The 17,456-nt window shown below is 42.4% G+C and overlaps 2 protein-coding genes across 5 annotated transcripts in view; one reads left to right on the plus strand and one right to left on the minus strand.

Moving 5' to 3' along the window:
• dnah5 (dynein, axonemal, heavy chain 5) overlaps positions 1–1,509 on the minus strand; it is a 67,438-nt gene extending 65,929 nt beyond the window's left edge. Inside the window, exon 1 of the mRNA XM_090228180.1 lies at positions 1,229–1,509. Coding sequence (XP_090084306.1) covers positions 1,229–1,315 — 87 coding nt within the window. The 5' untranslated portion in view covers positions 1,316–1,509. The remainder of the gene's footprint in view (positions 1–1,228) is intronic.
• A 1,159-nt stretch (positions 1,510–2,668) lies between these two features.
• Positions 2,669–17,456, plus strand: part of LOC110512678 (triple functional domain protein) — a 138,432-nt gene continuing 123,644 nt past the window's right edge. For all 4 annotated transcript variants that reach the window (XR_016493650.1, XR_016493644.1, XM_036971423.2 and 1 more), the window contains exons 1-2: positions 2,669–3,109; positions 13,704–13,760. Coding sequence is in view for 2 of the 4 variants with exons in the window: in XM_036971423.2 (XP_036827318.2) it covers positions 3,040–3,109; positions 13,704–13,760 (127 nt within the window). In the remaining 2 variants the exon portion in view is untranslated. The remainder of the gene's footprint in view (positions 3,110–13,703; positions 13,761–17,456) is intronic.

Below are 17,456 nucleotides of genomic sequence, written 5' to 3' on the forward strand. Positions count from 1 at the left end.
CATCAGCATAATTTCCATATAACATCATCATAATGTCCCTAGAACATCCCCAAATGTTCCATAACATCACCACAATGTCCCTACAATGTCACCTTAACCTCCACCTAATTTTCCACCTAATTTTCCTATAACATCACCATAATGTCCACAGAACATCATCATACCGTTCCCATAACATCAATATTGTTTCCTAATATCCAACACCATATGACCTTTTAACATTTTAAATTCATTTAGCTATTTCATTTGGCATTTTAGGACCCCTTTGATTTGGAATTTTAGGACCCCTTTAGCTATCCCTAAAAAATATTTTATGAAACATCGAATTTGGATTTACTAACATTAGCCTGTAGAAATGCATTGAATAACAGATTCATACATGGGAAAACAGAACAGTCTCAATTCATCGCGGCATGGACACTACAAGGTGTGGAAAGCATTCCACAGGGATGCTGGTCCATGTTGACTCCAATGCGTCCCATGGTTCTGTCAAATTGGCTGGATGTCAATTTGTTACATGGACCATTCTTGACACACACCGGAAACGGTTGAGCGTGAAAAACCCAGCAGCGTGCAGTTCTTGACACAAACTGGTGCGCCTAGCACCTACTACCATACCCCATTCAAAGGCAATAAAATATTTTGTCTTGCCCAACCTTACCAACATAATTAAAGCAGTAAAAATATTGGCCCATAACTGAGTTTAAGGCCAGGCCTACGCTTTGTCATACCCTAGGTATACTGTCTCATATACCACAGCTGTCAGCCAATCAGCATTCAGGGCTAGAACCAACCAGTTTATAATGCAAATTATAAAGTTTGAGTCCTTAATGCTGATTGGCTGAAAGCCCTACCACAGGTATGACACAATGTTTTATTTGTACTGTTTAAATTACGTTGGTAACCAATTTATAAGGCTGTTCTTATGCACGGCTCAAAGCAGAGTGCCTGAATACAGCCATTAGCCATGCTTAAATATGCTTCAATTATTGTGAGCTCTTGAGTCTACATATGCATGCTCTTCCTTACCAGAAAATGCCATAATTTTATTGGCAGGGAAACACATTTATTGGCAAGAAACACATAAAGAAACAGGACCACAACACGATTGCAAGCTATTGGCTACCTTGCCACCTCCACCAGACAAATACAAAGATATACAGTACAACTAATATACATTACAATCACATCTACACAATCGAAATAGCTGATAATACCATCACCAAACCTGCATTTCCTTTATTGACTCCACGGGGACTGAGTGTTGGGACCTGTTTCTCAAGTTGCACTTCGCAGAACGCGAGCTGAGAGACATGTTGTTTCCACACCACCACGAATATGTCTTTGAAGTGTGAATACAATATCAGAATTCTGGAAACAGTTGCACGTTTTTCATGTCACGCGGGATTCTTAAATTTTGGTCCTTGGTGTCCTGGGCTGGCTCGAGGGGCTCAAGCTGCAGTTCTCAGATAACACTTTCGCACCAATTAAATTGTGTTAGCTGTTTCCTTGGTTACGTAGGACATTTGTTTGTGCATTTGCTAATCGGGATCATTGGGACGTCCCAAGGAATCCGGATAGCACGGACCGTTTTTTTTCTGATGGGGGCAGCTACAACTAGATCCCTGCAGGCTGCACCATGATGACCATAGAAATAGTTCGGCTAGAGACACCACCAATCTACATGATTTGTCACGGTCCACTCATGGAGCCACAAAGCAACTTCTCATTATCTCATTGAGAAATGTCCGATATTGATTCATTTTTAATCAATGTAGAAAGATACGTTTGTAGGGTTGCTTTTTGGCCTACACGTGGGTTTTGTGTAGGCTGCTAGTCCACAGTTTGTCTGTCATCTTTCTCTAATACTATGTTCGCGTTCATTTGTAACGTTACCCTAGAGGGAATGGGTCACACAGGTGGGATGCACAAGTATGGAGAGCATACAGGCCTATACAAGCCTTCATCTTTCAAACAGTCTGTGTAATTAATGATTATTCCCAGGAGAGAGGGCCATGAATTGATACATTGGTGCAGCTGTTGAGTGTGTCACAGGATACAATTATATATATTTTCAAGATGCCTCGATGACACTTTGTAATATAGGCCCTGAGAAGAGCAGGGACCATTTATTTCCAAATTCACACAATAATCCTCTTCATTACTTGATTTTACTAACGGCTTTGTAAACTGCAGAATTTGTGCATCCCAACATAGGCCAATCGGTTTACCAACACTACGAAGAGGACAAAATGCATGTATAAAGGTGCCGTATACTTTTTAAAACCAGTGGGTGGCAGTGTTTGATCGAAGAATGGACCGTCTGGAGACTTGATTTCGGATTTCTATCAATCATTATTGTAGGTAGATCTATACAATCTCCAATGGAAAATTATAACACCAGGCCAGTCATGATCAGATAAATAGTCGAAATGTCTTGATTATTCCCAGTGAAGGAAGTGCTTTTGTGATAAATAACATCTCATAGCTATGTTTTCCTCTTGGCTACCATAGCCCATGATAGGTATATGTCTATATTCCATCATGTCTGGTGGTCAAGTGTAACCTGGTCCCAGATCCGTTTGTGCTTTTGCCAACTCCATTGTCATTGTCAAACAAAACAAAACATGCTTGACATGATACTTGCGTAAGGAGCTGGCAAGAGAGCAGAAACAGACTGGCACCCAGGCTACACCAAGTGGCCTTCATGATTTGGCTCCCCTTTCATCCCATTTGTGGCGCACAATGCCTCAAAATATCAGGGATATTCCTGCAGCGCCAGAGACCCCACACAAGACCTCCCCTTTATCAACGGACTTCCCCCTCTGCCTCTGTGCTCAGGCTCTGGAGCGCCGCGGATCGGTAATAAGAATTTTCATTCTCGCCAAGATGGAGGTCTCTTGCCTATTGAAGATAGAACAGATTGCCTGCGTGTTACAGTAGAATATAATTTCAATGGTGTTGCATTTCCATTTTCTCGGGAAAATCTAGAGGAAATCAATTCGTTGGAGATTATTTTTCCACATCGGTATTCCAGCCATGAGCTCTGGAGAGGGAATAGATGAGGCTGCTAAGGATGCGGCCGACATAGCGGCGTTTTTCAAATCGGGTAAGTGAAAGAGGGCGAGCACCTCCGGTAGTTCACTGTATTGATAATGCCATCTACATTGTTCCCGTATAGATGTTAAACTGATCCACAAATCCAGCCATTGGTGGGTGGATGCGTTAGAGAAATACGATTATTATCCTCCTAAACAGGCTCCCTGTCATCCTCTCTGTTTTTATTCCAATATGATAACAGAGTCAACCTCGGATTATAGTAAATTACGCACACTTCAATGTGAAAAAAAGAAAACAGGTGTCGTGGATGGTTTATAATCTAGAAATTAAATGTTTGAAATGTATCCCTATCCCGAGATGTGTGTAGACTACATCTTTCGATTATTCTGTACCCTGCGTCGTGGCCAACAAACATTTTGCAGTGAGCTGCTTGTTAGTCAGAACCACATCCTGTAGATTGTGATAGCCTATCATGTAAACAAACTGTAGCCTATGATGCCGCCCAGGTGAAGAGGCTGCACAACCTATCTGGACCATAACTGAGTTTTAGGCCAGGCCTACGTATCCTACGGACATCACATCTTCTTGTTTACTCTCATACAACATGTTGTGGAATAACCAAGAATAGACCTTCACTTTTTTCTATTGCTGTTTTGTTTATTTAGATACCCATTAGTTCATCAGGGCAATACACAAATCCCTATGAAATGAATCCTTACAAAATATTCAGATTATTGTGTTGTTAGTGTTATTGATTTTAACATATCTAATACTATTGAGTTTATCTCTGGTATATATTCTAATTATCTCTCTAGTCAATTTAATGACCTAACACAATGTATTTTTTAAAAAAAGTGCTTCTACACGACACACTGCCATCATTTCCCCCCACATTAATTGGGGTAAGAATGTAATTCTGTTGAATTAACATTTTGGAAAGTAAAACAAAAGTACCTAGAGGTGCCCTGGGAACATCCTATGATCATGATGAGACCACCTCAGATGATCCACAGTCAGAGCAGCTGTTCATTTGCGCTCCGCTGTTTCTGTAGCACCTGGTCTGGTGCATCTTGGTCAAGAAGTCTGTTTCCCACCATCCCCTTTGATGACACACAGACACACAGACGTAAGTTTGAGTGGGACAGACAGGGTCAAGCTGAAGTGAAGAAGGGACTGAGTCTTTTAGAAAGATGAGTGATATAGCCTAATGATTTATATAATCTATTCTATTCTTTAGTGTATGCATGTTACACAGCATTGACTTGAGCTTTTAGGTCACTGGATTCTGGAGGTAAGGAAGTTAAGAAAGAGCTGTCTAAAGACAATGTTAGGAAATGTGTTTGGCGAAGGAATGTCCCAACATTAATGGAGACAAGGGACCTTGAACTATAAACTGATGGTAATCTCTAACAAGGTAGAAATATATGAATCGGCCTATGTTCCTTTCTCCCATAGTTACCACAAATATTTTCTCTCAGTTTCTCTTTAAGACAGCTTGGAATGCTATAATGGATTGTATTCTATTGTTTCAGTCTATAGTTGGTAGGTGGCCAGTGTTTTCTGTTATAGCTGCTATAGACCATGTCCTGGGAGTTAACAATAGCAACATGAACCTGAATGATGTGCATGAACAGCATTTTCCTGTAAATGGTCTCTGTCTAGATGCTTTGAGGTTTGAGTAGCCCATTTCACCTGCTACTATTATTGTTAACTGTAAGGACTCAGCTTAGCTTGCTATATCGGCTAATAAGGTTGTATTTTGTGCAGTGTTCAAGCTAGTAAGTCATTTGCATGGTGATGCATTTAGACTTTCAAATTTCACACATTATGTAGATGCTAAAACTGGGCTAGCTAGTCATGACGGTGTAAGAGAGAGGCCAGTGAAACACAACGCAAACAACATGACCCATAACTGTGTCCAAGCATACGATAGGAGCAATTGATATGTTGTCTGAGTCCCAAAAGGCACCCTATTCCATATAGTTCCCTACTTTTGACCAGAACCCTATGCCTTTGAGGTACTATATAGGGAATATATTCACTATAATAGGGTGCCATTTGGGATGCAACCATGGATATGTTGTTTGGCCTGTCAGTATCCTACAACACCATGAAGCCACAGGGAAAGGACAGAAAAGGCCATCCCACTTTCTGTAACCTCTCCAGCAGGGTTCCTAATTGCTGCTGGCTTGTTGAGCGTTGAAATCTTGGCACAAAGTTGCTCTTTCTTGTTGCACTGAAAGACATTTCTTTAGTTTGGGGAGCTCTGGGTGCACCCACTGTGATGCCCTAGTTCATCTCGAGTAGGACTTCGGTTGTGCACTACTTTTGACCAGGGTAGGAATAGGGTTCCTTTTTGGACTCGTATGGCTGTACTAGACGGCCTGGCAGAAGTTGTTATATGTCATTTAATTGGGCTAATTTTAGTATTCACCCTTTGAAGAGTATCTAACGTGATGATATACTAGACAGTCTGTATTGGAAGACGATATGCATCACATAAGTCATAGCTCGATGATTTAGTGAAGTCAACTATCAAAACAGTATTCTTTTCAGTTTATGGAGACATATTTCTGTTTGGAGTTGCTGTGGGAGTCATGGAGTTGCTGTGGGAGTCATGGAGTTGTTGTGGTAGTCATGGAGTTGTTGTGGTAGTCATGGAGATGTTGTGCTAGTCATAGTCATCTATTATTCCTCGTCATTATCTTGTGATGAGGTAGACAGATGGATGTTATTATGTCATTCCCACATACATTGTATAGATCCCACATTGTATACTGAGTCATCCTCTTGTGAGCTAATCAGTGAGGCGGTCATAACTTATAGTCCACTTGACGATGAGGCTCATTACAGCAGCTCAGTAGCATGCCTATGATGTCAGCCCACACAAAGCTTTAGGTCTATGTCCCAAGGAATTCAAACTTTTGCACTGTAAGCTTATATTCACGCTACACTGAGTGTACAAAACATTAGGAACACCTTTTCATAGACTGACATAGACTGACCAGGTGAATCCAGGTGAAAGCTATGATCCCTTATTGATATCACTTGTTAAATCTACACCAATCAGTGTAGATGAAGGGGAGGAGATGGGTTGAAGACAGATTTTTAAGCCTTGAGACACTTGAGACATGGATTGGGTATGTATGTGTGCCATTCAGAGGGTGAATGGGCAAGACAAGAAGTTGAAGTGCCTTTGAATGGGGTATGGTAGTAGGTGCCAGGCTCACCGGTTTGAGTGTCAAGAATTGCAAAGCTGCTGGGTTTTTCATGCTCAACAGTTTCCCCCGTGTATCAAGAGTGGTCCACCACCCAAAGGACGTCCAGCCAATTTTACACAACTGTGGGAAGAGTTGTAGTCAACATGAGCCAGCATCCATGTGGGAATGCTTTCAACACCTTGTAGAGTCCATGCCCTGACGAATTGAGTCTGTTCTGAGTGCAAAAGGGAGGAGTGCAACTCAATATTAAGAAGGTGTTCCTTATGTTTTGTACACTCAGTGTATATTAATACTATGTATTTACTATTTGCCTAGTTATTACATTGGCACCGAGTGTAGTATACAGAGCTTTGGGAAGGCATAAGGTTGTCTTGGCCTGTTTGATGTGAGTTGACTCTAACAGGGATCATCCTGTCCCTCACTGTACTGTAAGCTGTTGTAATGCAGAGCTGCTCGCTGGCTATTCATAGCGTATTGTGGCATTGCCCATTAGCTTTCAATGACCCAAATCAGGAGGTCATTTTCAGTGGCTTTTTAAGGATAGCAGACTGAATGAATTGTGTAATTGAATTACGCTTATTTTTCTTGCTTTTTAAGAACAAGACGAAAAATGTATGAGGTATTACTAACTTCAATGACACAGCATCATGCCATGCTTTCAAATGAGTACGCTGTAGCTCAATCAGGTAGTTCTGATTTACAAGTTTTTAATTTAACTAGGCAAGTCTGTTAAGAACAAATTCTTATTTACAATGACGGCCTAGGAACTGCCTTGTTCAAGGGCAGAAAGACAGAGAGATTTTTTACCTTGTCAGCTCAAGGATTTGAGCTAGCAACCTTTCAGTTACTGGCCCAACGCTCTCACCACTAGGCTACCTGCCGCCCCAAGTTAATAAGATACTAGTCATCCATCATACCACCAGTGGTTTAATGAGACCAATGGTTCCAACAAACATATAGTGTTTACTATGTCAAAGTACCTTCTATTTTTGTACTGTAGTCAGGCACCATTTTCCACCACATAGCTGCCTTGCTTTGCCCATTTACCATATTACACAGTGGGGTTGTTCTTGTGAGAGGACGGCCGTTACATTGGCAACGGTATAAATCAGGATATTTTCTGTGTACATGATTGTTCCACTATCCAGCTCAGAGCAGGCTGAGGTTTGCCAAGTACTTTCATTTGATTGCTTCTTTGGAAAAGCCCCTTTACTAAATGATGATGTCCCCATTCCATTTAAATATTACTTGCTTTCTAGTGGTGATATTATGCCATAGAAAGGTCACAGTTATCATCTATTTACCATCAATTGTTGGACATGACAATTCAAATTGTCTTTGTCCGTTTAGGAATGAAAAATGAGTTTATGACTAGGCCTAATTAGACTGCCCTGTAATGTGAGCCAAATTGTTGTACTATCTGTGATCCAGCGTTATCACCCAGTGGGATCATGCTTATCGAAGTGGAAACCTAAGTGTTATGTAATAAAATGTCTACTGGCTGCTGCTGAGGAACAGACTTGACCCAACTAAAGTCTTCTTAGCTGTGTCATAATAATGGTGTAGTAGGGATCAGATGCTCCAGAATCAATTCACATCATGAGGAGGGAGAGGGGGAGAGAGAAAGAGAGAGAAAGAGAGCGAAAGAGAGCGAAAGAGAGCGAGAGAAAGAGAGCGAATGAAAAGAAGGACAGAAAAACCACCTCTGCAAATGATAGAGTAGTGAAGGCTAAAGTCAGGGTGGAGTAGGCCATCATGGCTTGATTTTATACATATTCTACAGTCAGAAAGAATCCTCTTGCATTCTATTGCAAAGTAATTGGCAGTTGCTTCTAGTGGAGTAGAAGCAATCAGCCCAGAGTGGCATTGCACCATGAAACGGCCTCAGCCCAGTCGCCATCATGCCATCCTCCTCATAATTGGAAAAAGAAGAGCTTTTGACTTAGCTGTTCTGTTTTTCCCAGACTCACTTCGGTGGTTTGGTTTCCCTCCTCCTCTCTTCAGCTAGTCTACTGTATGCTTACAATGGAGAGCAGATGTTTTAGTGCTGCTTGACTGTTATGTTTATTGTAGAGCTGTTTAAAAAGCAGCCTGCTGAATGTCTTTTATGAGATCCATGGCATTTATAGTATAGATTATTTAGAGATACTAGGCTTTTCACTGACCCACATAACTATATCAGGCCACATCTCACTCAAAGCATCAATCTGTGCACAATTCTTTAGTATAGATCATGAACTGTAGGCCTATGTGAGTTGAGTGGAAGAAATCTAAAGAAAATTATTAAAATTGCATGCATGATCAGAAGGATAGCAAAATATTTACCGGGAAAGATTCTTAAGCGAACAGCCCAAGCATGAATTGGGAGTCAGGTGAATTACTGTTCTGTGGTCTGGGGAAATTCATCAGAAAGTGAGATTAGGAGGCTGCAGATTGCACAGAACAAAGCAGCAATGATAATTTTATGGTGGAAATATGATTCTTCTCTTGTAGTCATGCACAATGCTCTTGGATGGTCATCAATCATCAAGATCAGAGAAAAACACATGCTTATTTTATTTCACAATGTACACCATTTAAAATGGTATTTCTTTTCACACAATGGTTTCAGTTGGTAAGAGACAATAAATACATTGTCCCCCATCTATGTCTTATCTCGGCAGAGAAGAGAAATTGGCCAAATAACATTTCGATTCAGAGTAATAAAGAAATTGATTAATTTATCTGAGCAAACTAGAAACCTTTCAATTTATAAATTCATACAATCTTAGAACCACTTAAATATAATAAATTGGAAGGTTGTGCAGGACTATGGTAGATGATGGAACCAATCTACCTTTTCAGACTGTTAGATTATTTATCTGGTCAATATGGCAGTGTATTATGTCTGTTGTTTGTAACAGTGTGTTAAGTGTGATCGTATTATAAATTGTATTTGAATGTTTAAGGACTCATGGAAGATTAGTCCAAGTGAGGATTAAAAGAGATCCTAATAAAATAGAATAAAACACTAAGTAATGCTTACAGGGTAAGGAAACCAATATGTCATTTTGTAATTTGGGTGAACTATCCCTTCAAAAATGTACATTTCCCATTTAAATTGTCCAGATTTGCATACAGATAACCGTCAATGGCAATAAGTAGGAATTTGAGCATGCAGAGTGAAGTCAATAACTAGCCTAAGGGATGACTTAATTCAGTCAAGGATATAGAGGTATCAATCACAGTAGCCTCAGCCTGCCACCCACGTTGCCTGGGGGCCAGGAAGGAAGGAAAGAAAAGGGATTGTGGGCCATGAAGAAGAAGAGTGGTTGTGGGCTGAGCCTGCCTGTGTGTCTCCTTGAAATCCCTCATCTGATAAGAGAGGATTTCCTATCCATCAGTCAACCTCAGCCACCCACACCCTACCAGACACCCACACCCAGCAGCCCCCTCCTTCCCAGCACTAAGGAGGCGTCTGGAATCAGGGCATCTCATCTCAGAACCCTGGCCTCCTAGGTGTCTGTCTGCCGGCCTGCCTTCCTGTCTGTTTCCCTCTCAGAGACTAGCTGTTATATCAAACAGAGCAGCAGGGTTTTATGTGTTTCTGAGCTTATGTATTAACACCCCTCTTCTCTCTGATGGTAATAATAAACTCAGACGCACACACATACACACGCGTGCATTTGATCCTGCCCGTCGTTCATACAGAACGGCATATTAAAAATCATATACTGTTAAAAACCTTTGTATTGTTTTGAGAACATGCCTTTCCTCTTTTTAATGAGGTTGAGGCACACACACACACACACACACACACACACACACACACACACACACACACACACACACACACACACACACACACACACACACACACACACAGAGAGAGACAGGGCTCAGTTTGGGAATCAAAGCAATATGGCCCATAGTGGGACTGAGCTAGGGGATGTTTGGTGTGGTGTGGTTGCAGCTGTGTGCCCTCCCTGTGCTTGTCTCCAGTGAACAGCTGTGCACAGCCTGTCAAACAGGAACTCCTCACGGAGCGAAACATCCTCTCCCCTTTGTTGTGTCTTTGGCTATGCCGGATTAAGTGATATGACATGCTATTCTATAAAATAATTTCGACGTAATTAATATTACCTGATTGAGCTAATCATGTAAATGTAATTAACTAGAGAGTCGGGGAACCACAAAATAATATTTATAGAGCTGTTATCTTCCGAATAAACTCTTAAAGACCTAGTAATATTTCACATCAATAGCAGTCAATGTTAATCCTCACCTTAATTCAGTCTCATCTGAAAGTTGTAAATTCTTGGTTATCTGCACGAACCCTGGCTCACAAGTTGAATCAGCAATAAAAAATTGGGTTTAATTATTTATTTACTAAATACCTAACTAATCACACAGAATTACACATACACATCATTAAATCATAACTTGATTACAAATTACGTCATAAAGGAAAACGTCCCTAGCGGGCGGAACAGATATGACAGCTGGTTACACAAAAGAAAAGGGCTTGAGTGAAAGAGCGGGAAGACTGAGGAACAAAGGGCGAAGCTGTGCTATCATAAATACAGAATCTTATGCATTCTACCTCCCATTTGGAAAAGGAAAATGCAATAAATATTTACTCTGAGCTGCGCTTCGGTAGGTTGGTGGTAGATGGAAGGCCGTGTTGCCCAACCGAGTACTTTGTCCTTTGAAGAATGTCTCTGCTGGTAAATTGAATACGTTGTAGTAACGTCGTTGTGTGGTAGATGGGATACTCTGTCTGTTCCTTCCTAACCTGCGTTTGCAGCTGCTGTTGCTAACTCAACGGCTAGGAGGTATCACTTCTGTAGTGAATAAGAGTTCAAAGTTCATACCATTCGCAACCAAAGCTCACGCTGATGTTGGCTTCGTTCTGTAGTTATTATCTGAACCATTCTTACATCGGACAGTCATCCTCATATCCTCGGAACAGGAGGTTACATTGTCGTCAAGGCTTTATATAGGAAGGGAGAGGAGGGCGTGTTTGAATTTTTTTATAGCCCATGTCCCTTCATATGGGCGGGCCACTGATTGAGCAGAGTCCTATCTTATGAAAACCCAAATCTCACATTTTAGAAGCTAAAATCACATTTCATCCCATCACAAATAATTTCCTATTCAAACATTTAAATTGAACAACAATTCCATGTGAATCCGACAACTCTGATGTGGAGACTTTCCACTGTAGAGTTTATGTCATCTTATCATTGATGAGAATGTCTCAGATGACAACCGAACTGACATCATATTCATTAAGTACCACTGCATATGTTCAATTGGTCGGATTACCAGAATATAGTTCATTTCCCCCCCACCTTCTGATGTTCCCAGAATCTCTATGTTAACCAAGGGTTTTGCAAATGTAACATTGGTGGGGTAGAGAGAGGAAAAAGGGGGAAGAGGTATTTATGACTGTCATAAACCTACCCCCAGGCCAACGTCATGACACCTTTGAAGACACTAACATGTTTAGATTCTCCTCGTGCTGCACTCCGCCAGTGGTCGCCTGGTTTAAATAGATCACGTGCCGCTGCTCAGATATGTATAAAAACAAGCAAACTAAACTAAAATCCACATAGACAATATTGTATTATCTCATTCACCCCGTTCAAGTTGGTGCTTGTTTGTAGGAGAGATATTTTTGCTTCACTTTTAGATCATACCCTGGATAGTTAGACATGTGTAATTGACTGTAACTCGCAGCCATTTCCATATTTGAAAGCCCCTAGGTGAATAGGCAAGAGTAGGATGCCAGTGATACAATGCCAGAGCTACAATGTAGGATGCCAGTTACAAAACCTAAGGCTTCGTCTCACAGCAGAGGACCCTCTAGTCCTTATTTACGTTCCTTTTTTATTTTTTTTTACATTTCATTCATTTAGCAGACACTGTTATCCAGAGTGACTTACAGTTAGTGCATTCACCTGATGATAGCTAGGTGAGACAAGCACATTATCACAGTCATAGTAAGTACATTTAATAAACAAGCGTTAGTTCAAGAAAGGCAGGTTTTTGGGGGGTGGATGGGGGAGGTTTCTGTCGGATCATCATCATGTGAATTCCCGGTCACATGTCTTCAAGACACTTTAATTGTGAGCTTAATATAGCTTAACATCAAATCCACAATGATGTTAACATCGAATAGCCACTGCAGTTCGCCGCCCATTTAATCCCTAGCAGCAGCATATGCTGGTTTGTCTTTTGAGAAGCAGGCAAAGTGGAGCTAAGCTGGAGCTATCCCGTGCCACTGATAGACGAATGACCCAGAAAGAAAACAGGGCTGTACTGCCAACAGCCCTGTCACGTTCTGACCTTAGTTCCTTTGTTTTTGTCTGTGTTTTAGTATGGTCAGGGCGTGAGTTGCGGTGGGCAGTCTATGTTTGTAAATGTTGGGTTTTGAGTTCGGCCTAGTATGGTTCTCAATCAGAGGCAGCTGTCAATTGTTGTCCCTGATTGAGAATCATACTTAGGTAGCCTGGGTTTCACTTTTGGTTTGTGGATGTTTGTTTCCGTGTGAGTGTTTGGGCCACACGGTACTGTTTTTGTTTTGTTCTCACAGTGTTCAGTTTGTTTATTAAAAATACATGAACACTTACCACGCTGCACCTTGGTCCTCCTCTCTATCTCCAGACGACATCCGTTACAAGCCCACAACACCACAGTACTGCTATAGGCATAGAAGTGAGTCAGTCTCAGTCAGAATGAAGAGAAAGCCTCACTTAACCCACTGTAATATGCTACTGTAAAAATCAGAGCAGACGATGACAGACTGTGTTTAACTTTAATGACTCCAGGTGAATTATCCAGCATTCCGGATTAAAGCATATCATTTTTTTTACGGCCTGTGGCGGTAGAAAGATCTACAGATTCCCGCTCAGGAGTTCTATATCATGATTCAACAGTTTGTCAGTGTAACCAATGTGAAATGGCTAGCTAGTTAGCGGTGGTGTGCGCTAATAGCGTTTCAATCGGTGACGTCACTCGCTCTGAGACCTTGAAGTAGTTGTTCCCCTTGCTCTGCAAGGGCCACAGCTTTTGTGGACGATGCTTCGAGGGTGGCTGGTTCGAGCCCAGGTATGGGCGAGGAGAGGGACGGAAGCTAAACTGTTACATCAGCTGTAAGTCATTTGGTGGCTTCTTGTTCAATTCTGTTTGCATCCCAAATGGTGCAATATTCCCTGTATAATGCATTACTGCTGTATTAGGAATAGGGTGCCATTTGTGACACAGCCCATGTTTCATGCTCTTTCATGTCTTTGACTAGCCAGATACTGGGATCAAAGCAGCTCTTCCTTGTCCTCTCATCTGCAGGCAATAATCACAGGCTCAAGGTCGGAAGAGATTCTCAAAGCCAGGCTACTACATTCATTCACTGACCATTCTTTTTCATCTTAATTTTTCTAGATTCTCTCCCTCTTTCAAAATGTGAGCCCAAACTGGACGAACCCACTCAACAAGCAGGTAATTTATTGACTTTATTATTTTTGCTTTGTCTGTGGAATGTATTGTATATTTGTGCTACGCGCATGACGTGACATCTTGCTTTGGGATACCCTCTGAGATATCTGTTTCTGCCTGTTCGTGGTCAGGTTTGGTTAAGAAACAGAAACAGATCCTGAGAGAGAGAGCGAGAGAGAGAGAGAGAGATTCCCTCTCATATGGCTGCTGTTGCCAGTGATCTGCTCTTAGTGCACCCCAGCTGATTGAGATTGAGAGTGAAAGTTAAGTACAGAGAGTTTGGCTTAACTGAAGGTCCTCATCACTGACTCAGTGCCATCAGAGCCTATCAGTGTGTTTTTTTCATCATGGATGCTTTCTTGTGTGTACTCATTTCCTATTAGGCTCTCATTTCCTATTGTACTCATTTCCTATGGAGTCTTGAAGGTTAATGTAGCATAGAGTTTTCACCCGTGATGTTCTTCATGGCTAACTGGTCACTGACCTGCTTATTTCTCATCAAGGTGAAACAAGGTGACATAGGCAGACACACACACACAGACACGGCTACACTTGACTAGTTGGCACGTGGTCAACCGGACTGTCACCTGCTTATTACCTGAATGCCATCACGGTCTCTGTGTTCTTTATGTTAAGAAGGCCTACGTTTTTAAAAACTCACTGTCCAAACTTCGCACCTAGACTGACTTCACTTCTGTTAGGTGAAGTGACATTTTTAACACATTTGTATCTACTATGATGAACCTGTTAGAGGCTACACATTAATTTGCAGGTGTTTCAGGTGCCAAGTTAATTATATAGGGTTAATAATGAGTTTCAATTAGGATATGTGCTGACTCTGCTCTTACTGAAGATGTACTGTTGGCCAGAGGGGAAAACGGTTATGTGTGAATTATTCAATAAAGTTGACCAAACATTTTTCTATCTGCTGAAAATTACCTTTGGATATTTTGAATGCTACGTAGGTAGAAGAAGTAGGCTATGTTATGTCATGATTATTTTAGCTTACCTTCTGCTGGTGGCCAAAAATCTACCACGTGCACTAGGTGCCGTGTTCTTTTACAATTCTCTTTCCATATTGATATGCTTGTATCAGTCTAATATAGAACATCAGTATGTCTTTCAGGCAAGCATTATGATCATTCTTTGCCTGTCTTTCTTACTGATAGCAATGCATTTTTTCTGGAAGATTTTACTTGAACATAAAGTGTAAGATTTTGTGTAATTGAAGTGTATAGGCTAAACCTTACTATAATCTCCCAGCAGAACACAGTACTGTCTCTCCCTTAATTTGGGCTTGCTGTGGATCAGGATCAGTAGGAGCAGTTCTGCTCTGTTCTGTTCTGTGTCCCTGTGGGAGAGACAGAGGCACACACACACAAAAATATCTGCTCTCCAGAGGAGGGCCTGTCTTTGGCCGCTGCCAAACCTCTGCCTGTGCTGTCAGTAGAGATCAGACCTGCTATGGTGACAGGGCTGGGATGGGAGGTATGGGAGGGCTGGGTTAGGAGGGCTGTGAGGGCTAGGCTAGGGGGTCTGGGCTAGAAGGGCTGGGCTATGAGGGCTAGGCTAGGAGGGCTGGGCTAGGAGGTCTGGGCTAGAAGGGCTGGGCTATGAGAGCTAGGCTAGGAGGGCTGGGCTAGGAGGGCTGGGCTAGAAGGGCTGGGCTAGAAGGGCTGGGCTAGGAGGTCTGGGCTAGAAGGGCTGGGCTAGAAGGGCTAGGAGGGCTGGGCTAGGAGGTTTGGGCTAGAAAGGCTAGGAGGGCTGGGCTAGGAGGTCTGGGCTAGAAGGGCTGGGCTAGGAGGGCTGGGCTAGGAGGTCCTGGGCTAGGAGGTCTCGGCTAGAAGGGCTAGGCTAGGAGGGCTGGGCTAGGAGGTCTGGGCTAGGAGGTCTGGGCTAGAAGGGCTGGGCTAGAAGGGCTAGGAGGGCTGGGCTAGGAGGTTTGGGCTAGAAAGGCTAGGAGGGCTGGGCTAGGAGGTCTGGGCTAGAAGGGCTGGGCTAGGAGGGCTGGGCTAGGAGGGCTGGGCTAGGAGGTCTCGGCTAGAAAGGCTAGGAGGGCTGGGCTAAGAGGTCTGGGCTAGAAGGGCTGGGCTAGGAGGGCTGGGCTAGAAGGGCTGGGCTAGGAGGGCTGGGCTAGGAGGGCTGGGACAGAAGGGCTGGGCTAGGAGGGCTGGGCTAGGAGGTCTGGGCTAGAAGGGCTGGGCTAGAAGGGCTGGGCTAGAAGGGCTAGGCTAGAAGGGCTGGGCTAGGAGTGCTGGGACAGGAGGGCTGGGCTAGGAGGGCGTAGGAGGGCTAGGATAGGCCATGCATTAAAACATGAGAGCACTCCTTTCATGTCTGTTGAAAGCAGGAGGAGAAGAGAGGCTCGCTAGCTCTCGCTCACACACTCCCTCAGACTGTATTACTGAGATGAATACGATCATACAGTATGAAGTGAGTAGCAACAATATACATTTACTCTGTGAACCATTTGCCCATGGTCTATTGTCATTAAACATACAGTTGAAGTCGGAAGTTTACATACACTTAGGTTGGAGTCATTAAAACTCGTTTTTCAACCACTCCAGAAATTTCTTGATAAACAAACTATAGTTTTGGCAAGTCGGTTAGGACATCTACTTTGTGCATGACACAAGTAATTTTTCCAACAATTGTTTACAGACAGATTATTTCATTGTATCACAATTCCAGTGGGTCAGAAGTTAACATACACTAAGTTGACTGTGCCTTTAAACAGCTTGGAAAATTCCATAAAATGATGTCATGGCTTTAGAAGGTTCTGATAGACTAATTGACATAATTTGAGTCAATTGGAGGTGTACCTGTGGATATATTTCAAGGTCTACCTTAAAACTCAGTACCTCTTTGATTGACATCATGGGAAAATCAAAATAAATCAGCCAAGACCTCAGAAAATAATGGTAGACCTCCACAAGTCTGGTTCATCCTTGGGAGCAATTTCCAAACGGTACCACGTTCATCTGTACAAACAATAGTATGCAAGTATAAACACCATGGGACCACGCAGCCATCATACCGCTCAGGAAGGAGACGCGACTATGGTTCGCAACTGCACATGGGGACAAAGATCATATTTTTTGGAGAAATGTCCTCTGGTCTGATAAAAACAAAAATAGAACTGTTTGGCCATAATGACCATCATTATGTTTGGAGGAAAAAGGGGGAGGCTTGCAAGCCGAAGAACACCATCCCAACCGTGAAGCACGGGGGATGGCAGCATCATGTTGTGGGGGTGCTTTTCTGCAGAAGGGACTGGTGAACACAAGATTGATAGCATCATGAGGATGGAAAATGATGTGGATATATTGAAGCAACATCTCAAGGCATCAGTCAGGAAGAAAAAGTTTGGTCGCAAATGGGTCTTCCAAATGGACAATGACCCCAAGCATACTTCCAAAGTTGTGGCAAGATGGCTTAAGGACAACAAAGTCAAGGTTTTGGAGTGGCCATCACAAAGCGTGTGAAAGGAAGGAGGCCTACAAACCCGACTCAGTTACACCAGCTCTGTCAGGAGAAATGGGCCAAAATTCACTCAATTTATTGTGGGAAGCTTGTGGAAGGCTACCCGAAACATTTGAACCAAGTTAAACAATTTAAAGACAATGCAACCAAATACTAATTGAGTGTATGCAAACTTCTGACCCACTGGGAATGTGATGAAAGAAATAAAAGCTGAAA

The sequence above is a fragment of the Oncorhynchus mykiss genome, chromosome 3 (genome assembly GCF_057628025.1).
Source record: "Oncorhynchus mykiss isolate SJ-2025 chromosome 3, ASM5762802v1, whole genome shotgun sequence".
NCBI lineage: Eukaryota > Metazoa > Chordata > Actinopteri > Salmoniformes > Salmonidae > Oncorhynchus > Oncorhynchus mykiss.